At 36.4% G+C, this 9,683-nt stretch overlaps 1 protein-coding gene and 1 long non-coding RNA gene across 2 annotated transcripts in view; one reads left to right on the top strand and one right to left on the bottom strand.

The window, feature by feature from the left end:
- The window catches only part of LOC143348135 (uncharacterized), a 253,899-nt gene that overhangs the window by 25,725 nt on the left and 218,491 nt on the right, over nucleotides 1-9,683 (bottom strand). The gene's annotated exons all lie outside the window — the stretch shown is intronic.
- On the top strand, nucleotides 2,019-9,679 carry LOC143348156 (uncharacterized). The gene is made up of 2 exons (XM_076778065.1): nucleotides 2,019-3,306; nucleotides 8,843-9,679. Exons 1-2 carry the CDS (start codon nucleotides 2,031-2,033, stop codon nucleotides 9,544-9,546), a joined length of 1,980 nt encoding a protein of 659 aa, XP_076634180.1. The 5' UTR covers nucleotides 2,019-2,030; the 3' UTR covers nucleotides 9,547-9,679.

Raw genomic sequence — 9,683 nt, 5'->3', positions numbered from 1 at the left:
TCATGCTAGTAGATTGAATCGTTATGGTCAGACAGCCCTTGAAATCAGTTAGGGGTGCACTGGTAGCTCGAAACTCGGGTTTAGACCACTCGAATAAGCGATGAATTTGGCCAAAGCCCTGTTTTGGGACACAGGAACTGTTCCAGGACACATTTATCACAAATAATATTTCGTGTTAACAAAGTCCATATACATTTCCAAAGTAAACGTTCAGCATCGTTTAGAATTTACAAAAGAAAGTAATAAATAGCCAGTTTCTTTTCGGCAGACAATAATTTGCAGCGATATGTCTAATTTGGAATGGAGTCAAGTAAAAGTAAGAACTACATATGAAATAAAGAGCACAAAGATAATCCCCACGCGACTATAAGTAACTTTTTGAACCTTCGAAGAGAATGCATAATCTAAAGATAAAATATGCAACGTACCCAATCATCGATAAGAAGTGAGACGAAATTAATTGATTAACAAGTATCTTATCGATAGATTGTGGGTGTTTATGCATTTACGGGGAATTTTAATTCGCAGAAAACTACAGAATGCACTTAATATCCAAAAATATAAGAAATACTTAAAGTACGATACGAATTATTATATTTAGGGGTTGAGAAGGGGTTGTTAATTCTATTAACACAAATGTGAATTTGATCCGCAGCCTACTTATCAGTTTCATATGCACATCGTATGGTTTGTAGGTATTTGCGTTAACTTAACTTTCGTTAGAAGCAAATTATGAAACATTGTGTATTGGTATTATTAGAAAGAATCGGTGCATGTTAAATATTTATTTCTTTTAGATTTGCTTCCTTGTCCTCGATCATGGATGTAGGTAGTGTCTCGTAATAGAATTATATTTAAGATGTACTAATAATTTGTGGGTGACAGTGTCAACATAGACAAATTAAAGGGGGTATCTTACGATACGAAAAATACAGGTTAGATATGATAACCCCGGCAGGCATTTGGTGATAAGATTTCTTGCTTATAAGAGACTTTTTGTACACTCAGATCTCCAGTATCTATTAAATAATCAACAATAACGTGCATTGTTTTCCAAACACAGTGAATATCTTGTATATCATGAAAGGTAAGTACTCTGAATGTGTCAAGTTTTATTTGTAGGAGGAAAGAATCGCTACGAATAATTTTGATTTTAATAATAAAAATAATTCAATCTTTTGGTCGATTCGTTGAGAAAAAATTAAAAGATACAATCATGACACAGGATCAAGAGAAATCGGAAATTTCTTCTTTATATTGACAAGCTATGGTAATTAATACGTAAAGTTTTTGTTTTCAAGTATCGTATCGACGACGTTATTATAAATTATTACGTCGAAAGCTTTTTCTCTCAGATTGCCTAAACGGTTCACAACAATCATATAATTTCAAATAAAAATAATTGCCCTGATACTTTTTATAATAATGATGGCAGCTGCAATTTATTTGCGCGTATCGAAAGTGTCAAAGTAAGGGTAGAAATACAGTTTTATTTTTCAAAAAATGTAAAAAATCATTTCGATCACTTCAATCTTTTGTATTTTTAAATATCGATCAGTGCTTTATCGCAACGTATTTCTTACGAAGCTTAACTGCGTAGCTATACAGTCAGGGACAAAAGTCAGTGAACAGATGGTGAAAAAGGATAGCAAGGATAAATGTTAAGTAAAGCTTAAACCTGTAATCATGATGCTATTCATTTTCATCATCCGTCCACTTACTTTTGCCCTTAATTCTATATTAACTCCCTCGAAACTGTTTTCTTTATTCCGTTCGAAAACAGAACGATCGTAACATGTTGTTTGTTTTCAGATTTACAATAGTACCGGTCCCCTCGATTATCGTAGCATAATAAATCATATTGTATCTGATCCGTTTGTAATACGAACGGTATTTCTAGTCAATCGACGCGTATTTGTAGAATTTGAATCACGAAAATACACGATAACCGGTATAAGACGTACAACGATAATCCTACTACGATTCGTTCTATTTCAGAATTATCTCTAATAGCCGCTGCCATCGCGGCAATGGCGGTCGGCGTTTTTCCTGTAAAAATTCCAACTGCCTGCCCGTCGTTCGATCCCGTGAACAGTACCGTTCACATCGCCCACGAGTCCGACTGTTCGAAATTTTACAAATGCATTAGGGGCGACAAATACGAAGTAAACTGCCCTATGGACGATGCTGGCTACAAACTGTACTTCAACCGGGAGTTACAAGTTTGCGACTGGCGATGGAACGTAACGTGTCAGAACAAACTGGACCCGGAATGCGCCGCGGTCGACGACGGATGCGTCTGGCCTTACCCGTACGATTGCAAATCGTACTATTTTTGCGACGCGGGCAAGAAACGCGTAAGGGACTGCAAGGATGGGCTGTTGTTCGATCCTGTACGGTTGTCGTGCAGACTCGCGAACGACGTGATCTGCGCGAAACTTACGGACCAATGTCCGCCGCCGGAGTCTGACGAGGTCGTGCTTTTGCCGCACGAGCGCAACTGCTCCTATTATTACGCGTGCACCAACGGTAACAAAGTATTGAAACGTTGCTCGTCCGATCAGCTGTTCGACAGCAAACGCAGAAGATGCGTACCGGCCGACCAGGCGTCGTGCAACACCGATCCGGGCGCGACGCCAACGCCGGAAGCAAAATGTCCACCGACTGGCACCGCGCAGCTTCCCCACGAGACCAGGTGCGATTTGTTTTACAGTTGCGCGAACGGCGCGAAGCAGCTCCGCGAATGTAAATACGGCCTTTATTTCGACGCTGTGAAAGGCATGTGCACTTGGTGGGAGAACGTCGATTGCGGTTCGCGATCCACGACGCCGATATCGTCGACGATGGACCCCAAAACAGAGACCACTGATCGGTCGCCTGTAACCGAATGCCCGTTCAAGGATTCCGACAAACCTGTACTATTGCCGCACGAATGCCTCTGCGAAGTATATTACCTTTGCAGAGACGGGGAACAGATTCGTCAGGTTTGCCCGAACGGCGAGATGTTCGACGATGTAAATCAAGTTTGCCGCGATTCAAGAGAGATTCGTTGCGTGAGACCCGTACCGACTCCTGGAACTGGATCGACGGAACCTTCCACGTCGACTACTCCGAAATCTACGGACACACCGACGACTACTTTGAAACCCACGGAACCTTCGTCGATGATTCCAAGCAGTACGAACGTTGCACCGCCGAAAAACCAGTGTCCGGAGCATGGGAACGTAAAGATTCCCGATAAGAACGATTGCAACCGATATTACCAATGCAAGAACGGTGTAAAGATACCGATGAAGTGTTCCGATGGTCATTATTTCAACGAATTGTTGCAAGTGTGCGATATAGAAAGCAACACGGACTGTTACGTCTGATATCGGGATCGTGATTGTTCTTCGACGAAGAATATAATAATTCGCTTTCCCCATAATACGGACTGGTAAAGACAATGCGGTAAAAATGCTCGCCGGGTCTTAATTATAATCCAGACAAGCAAATTTGCGATTTACCGAGAATTGTAAAAAAAAGAACATTCCAATCCTCAAACTTTTTCGCGACAATGTACGATCGAATATTAACTGCCGAGTAATTGTACGCTTTTAAGATTTTCGCAGCGTCCCGAGGACAAGTATCGTAAAAATCTGCACGAGACGTTTAGCCAACCCAATACTAGCACGAAATTTTATTTTTAAGACGATAAATCGGTACTTCCAAATATATCGATGGTATTAAGTTGTTCGTTAAATTCCATTTAATGTTACTAGATAGTATTTAGCCGTATTTTAAACAATAATCTAAAGGTGTGACTTCGAATTAGTTTATAATAACAAAAGTGTAATCGTGATTCTCTTGTTTCCTTTTCGATTTAAGAAATTCTTTTTCGAATTAGGTCAAACAGTTAATTCTCGATAACCTATTTACTCTCTAAAATACGATTCACGTTTACGCGATATTTATAAGTTACTAGATTTCAAAAAGTATTGTATTTTACTCATTATTAATTATAAAATTACCATATTGAAAAATTTCTCATTCTCGAATAAGATAATGTAAATAAATTTTATTCTTCCATGTCCTTTTATTTTTTCTTATTGTTACCAAACCGACGCGTTACCAATAACTATACTTTATAAACGGAGTAATTGAATCTAATAACTGGTCGAATAGTAGTAGATAGAAACAGCATGCGATATGTCGTAATATTTTGTAAACGATTCAGTCTAACTTGCGATAACGTGCTGCAAAACGCTAATGTTGGACGACTAAACTTCAAATTGAGTTATTCGCTGCATCGTGTACGTTTACTACCATCATTTTGTCGATAATGGAACTTTTCCACTGGGAATACGCGACAATGATTCGAAATCAAATATCGAAACGACGTCGATCAACGAATCGGAACTGTGTATAAAATACTTAACTTAGAAACGAAAACGTCCAGTTTTGCGTTGTTTGGAGTTTAGCTTCGGAAGACGGTCTTTCGAGTCTTCGTACCTTGCCGCGTACACCTTTACGGAAATTGATATCGTTGAGCAAACGTTTTCTGGCGCTATTTTATTTGAAAGCAAAGGAGTCCGTACAATTTCAAGTTCCAAACATTGGGTGAAATTCGAGACTTTGTTTTGGAGAACTATTCGACCCTATCGATCTAAAACTTTGCACATACAGGGTGTTCGGCCACCTCTGCGAAAAATTTTAATAGGGGATTTTAGAGACCAAAATAAGACGAAAATCAAAAATACCAATTTGTTGATGAAGGCTTCGTTAAACAGTTATTAACGTTTAAAGTTCCGACAGTACTGAATTTTTTTCTCGAAAATGCGCAAGATTTCGAGGGTATGTCTATTCACCGAAAATGATTATAATTGACACCCGCAATCAAAAATAATTTTTCCAAAACGATTTGAAATTATTTTTTTCCGTCGAAAAATTTCACACCTTCTCGAATTTTTTTCTAGAAAGTGGATAGGATTTCGGGGGTATGTCTATTCACCAAAAATTATTGTAATTGACCCCCGGAACCGAAAATAATTTTTTTAGAATTAAATAAAAATTTTTTTTTTCGTCGAAAAATTTAGACCCCCTGTCGATTTTTCTTAAAAATTCGTTTTTCATTTTTAGTATTTTTGTTTGACGCCCTACAGAAAAGTTGTCTAATATTTTTTTGTAGGTACCCATGAGCTCTACTTCAGAAAAAAGTTTCATTGAAATATATTCACTATTGTAGGAGTTATGGCTGTTTGAAACTTGGACCATTTTTATGGGGTTTTCCTCATTTTTCGGAGTCAAGGATCAACTTTTCCAATATTTTTGCGATTTGTACATATTCTACACTAAAATACGCGTAGTTTGCTTTTTTAAACATTAAAATCGTCCAATCCGTTCAGAAGTTATGACGTTTTAAAGATTCGCATGAATATTCGGGCAGACATTTCTGGCCAGAAATTAGATTTTCGGTAAGGAATTTTTTTCTCGAAACTGAGTAGGATTTCGGGGGTATGTCTGTTGACCAAAAATGCTTGCAATTGATCCCTGCAATTAAAAATAATTTTTCCAAGACGATTCGAAAGTCTTTTTTTTTCGCCGAAAAATTTCAGCAGCTATCCGATTTTTTTTCTCGAAAGTGGATAGGATTTCGAGGACATGTGTATTCATAAAAAATGACTATAATTGACCCTCGCAACCGAAAATAATTTTTCCAGAACGATTTGAAATTTTTGAATTTAATTGTTAATAACTTTTTAACGAAGCCTCCATCAACAAATTGGTATTCTTGATTGTCGTCTTATTTTGGCCTCTAGAATCCCCCATTAAAATTTTTCCCAGGGATGGCCGAACACTCTGTATAGAATCATTAAAAGCTATCGACTATTATTTCTAAACGCGTGTCATTAGATAAAAATTCTCTCCTAATCTGGAATATTCAAGTAATACAAAATTCTATAAATCGAAGGTTAGACTAATTTTACATTTATACAATACTTTTTCAATTAATAAATTAATATTTTATTTGCGGCCAATGTGTCGAATCGAAGTTTCCATTCAAGACAAAATTTGGCACCTAGGTATAATGGAGAAATTTTACAGTTTTGAAATCCTTCCATTACACTGCAGGCATCGAACCTATCCTGTTCTTTAGCGACACCCCTTTTTTGTATTTATTCACGTTTATGTTATCAGAGTTTCTCATAATTAGGTTATTTAAAGAATTCGTTCCAGGTAAAAGAAAAAGTATTATATATTGGCTTCTTTGGCAAGTCCTGTTCTTGCCAACATTGTACTACTCCAATAAAGTTTATAGGTAAACAAACTTTTCAATCACACTAAGATAATTTACTAATTACATTACCAGATATTTGCATAATTTACCACAGTGATTTGCCATAAAGAAATGTATAAATACTTTTAAACAGGGCGGTTCTTAAAAGTTGCTAACGTAACACTAAAGAACGATTGGTTAGTTTGACGATATGAATTTATTAATTACATTCATTTATAAGTTAAGTGCCGATAGAAGAAACACGATTTAGATTTATCATAACTATATTATCAGAGCGAATCAATCAATACTGATTAAACGAACCGAAAACTGTTAATCTTAAGTATAGAGCACGCATGCACGATATTTAGTGGCACAGCGATAAGGCATTTTGTCGCTTATAAAAGTGATTCCGTATCCGTGAAGTATACAGTTACTTACCAGATAACCAATAATAACGTGGATCGTTTCTAAAATTCAGCGAGCCGTGTGATTTGCAATGAGACGTAAGTATTTTTCGAAGCAACGTCAACGGACAAGAGAAAATTAAAGAAAAAATCGATCGCAAATAGAAGCACGAAGATACGTTCGTTTTCTTCTTAGTAAATATTGATAATTGAATCGTTTAATATTATTAAACATTATCGATACATTTGGTCATGCATAATTTAAAAAATTTTAACTTTTCTAAATATTGGAAACATTTTTATTTGATAAATTCACGGCACTCAAGATATTTCTTAGACGAATATAAGAATATAATATTGTATATTTTCGATACTGTTTTATTTATAATCTAACAGTATTAGAAGTCAATGTAAAACATCGAAACAAATAGTATTATTATAATAATTAACTGAAGCTTTAAACTTTGGTATAGAATTTGGATAGATCGTTAGGTGACTCCTAATACCGGATATAGCATAAGTCGACAACGTAACTCAAAACAGTTTCAATATAATCTTTAGCAAACAGTTACCCGCGCATTCAGTGGTATCGATTCAAGATTCGTTTACCCATTTTTTGCACCAATACTGAATCCAGTCTTCTTCGTTGCTTTTTAAACAGATCACGCAAATAGCTTTTCTAGCATTCTGGTTTTCTTACGTTTTTTCCCGAATTTTTTGTTTGTTCTCTCATTCCTTTTTCGTTAATTTATAATTTATTGACCGATAAGATCAGGATTTCACTTTTCTTACATCTCCTTGCTCTTTCGAATTCTCTTTCCTTTGTCTCATAATCGTGTTTTTTAGAAATCAAATCTTGTCGATCCCTTATTTTCTCATGCGGAATATTTGTCATTTCGCAATTTACATAATAAATCCCGCAAACTTTGCTTATCATTGTTTGTATTTTTTAAATGAATTTTTAACCACTGAAAACGAAATAGCAATCATTGATACGATTATTGATAAAAAGAAATTTTTTTTTTTTTGTGAAAACCAGTGCATCGTATATACGATATACAAAGATGATTTAAAAAGTACTTACCAAAAGATATAATAATGCCATTTACACGTTTTTTCATTGCAAAAATTGATAGGTATAGTAGTTTATAATTTTTACGATAAACTAGCTTCTAATTAGACGCAACGATCAACTGATCTTCTTAGCTGTGAACACACGAATGGAACACGACGAAACTTGATCATCGTTTGTCCTATTCCTACTACTGTTTAGGCGAAATATCGCTACCGTTCGGTATTAGGTGCCCTAAACCCTGTTTCAGACGTACTTATGTGTTCGGTATGATTTCTACGTGTGCGAATAGCTGTTTTCCGAAAATTCTTTATTTTATTGGACGTCGGAATATAGTCGGAGTATAGTAAATTGGTGATAATATTTACTCTTGAAAAGTTGTTAATGGTTATTTCAGAAGATCGGTTATATTTCTTTTTGTATTTTCGTTTTACCTAAGACGAATTTAACGTGCGTTTCGGTCGTGAATTTTACGGAGCACCGACAGCTCTCCAACGAATTACTTTCCCCATGTTTCGCATACTCACTGCACCCGCACAAAAAGAGTGACAAGGCCCATCCATTTTCGAGCGTCGAATTAGAAATCGAACGAAACATTGTTTAAAAATTGCTCCCTAGCGAATAGATTTATGAACTTAAGTATTATAAATTATATATTTCAATATATATAATACATTTTTAATACGATTCGCACGAAGCAGGTGAAATCTTAATTCAGATCATAAAAACAGTACTGCATCGAGGTGTTTAAAAATTGCAAAATATTTTTTAAAAAATTTGCCTCTATCGTAAACTATACTCTTCTTAGCCATGCCATGTTCTTTCGGGGATGCGGTACTTTTTATCTGTAAAAACCGCGGCTACAATAACGTTACGCATAGCCAGTCACGCAGTGTCGTTTGATTACGATGCTTGATAACAATGTATGACAACACTAATCGAGAAGAATGTCCGATTACTGATCCACGATAGTTAAATTCGGTAGTAATGTAGCCGAATTTATGGTCGATCGAATGAACGTTTGAAAGAAAGAATCAGAATCGAAAACAAATATTATTCGCAGAATTACGATACGCGGTAATGACTCTTCTGCTTTATAAATTTCAGGAATATATTTAGTGGCCATTATCGTCGCTATAACAGTGGCAAGCGTTACACCAGATGAATTTGCCGACGAATTTGCCGACGAATTTGCCGACGAATTTGCCGACGAATTTGCCGACATTCCAACAGAATGTCCAAAAATAGATGGAGAAAATGCGACTCACATTGCGCATGAATCCAGTTGCCATAAGTTTTACAAGTGTCATATGGGGAAGAAGACAGAAATAACCTGCCCAAACGATTTGTGCTTTAACCCGAAGTTGCAAGTATGCGATTGGCCAATTAATGTAGCCTGCTGTACAGATGAAGAACCTAAACCTTCCCCAACTACCTCTACAACTTCCTCAACTACCTCTACAACTCCCTCAACTACCTCTACAACTTCCTCAACTACCTCTACAACTCCCTCAACTACCTCTACAACTTCCTCAACTACCTCTACAACTCCCTCAACTACCTCTACAACTTCCTCAACTACCTCTACAACTCCCTCAACTACCTCTACAACTGCCTCAACAGATGACGATGACTGTAGGTCACTTAAAAATGGCGATAGAATAAAACATGAATCAAATTGTAGAATGTATTATGAATGCAAGAATGGTAGAAGAACTGGACCCTTCTACTGTTTAGAAAATCAATATTTCAATCCCATAACACGCAAATGCGATGTTGCATCAAATGTTCCTCCAAAATGTTCCCAGTAAAAATGTATACGCACGAAATATAAGAATAATATGGCATTCTAGGTAGTTCATTTAATTTGTTACCTCTTTATAACATGGCGAGCAGAAGATACACGTCCCCTTTCTAACCCTGCCTTGTCGTAAATAACTGTTCTCAA

Source organism: Colletes latitarsis, chromosome 11 (assembly GCF_051014445.1).
Source record: "Colletes latitarsis isolate SP2378_abdomen chromosome 11, iyColLati1, whole genome shotgun sequence".
NCBI classification, from domain to species: Eukaryota; Metazoa; Arthropoda; class Insecta; order Hymenoptera; family Colletidae; genus Colletes; species Colletes latitarsis.
The sequence above is the reverse complement of the archived record's forward strand: the minus strand, read 5'-3'. Positions and strand labels throughout refer to the sequence as shown.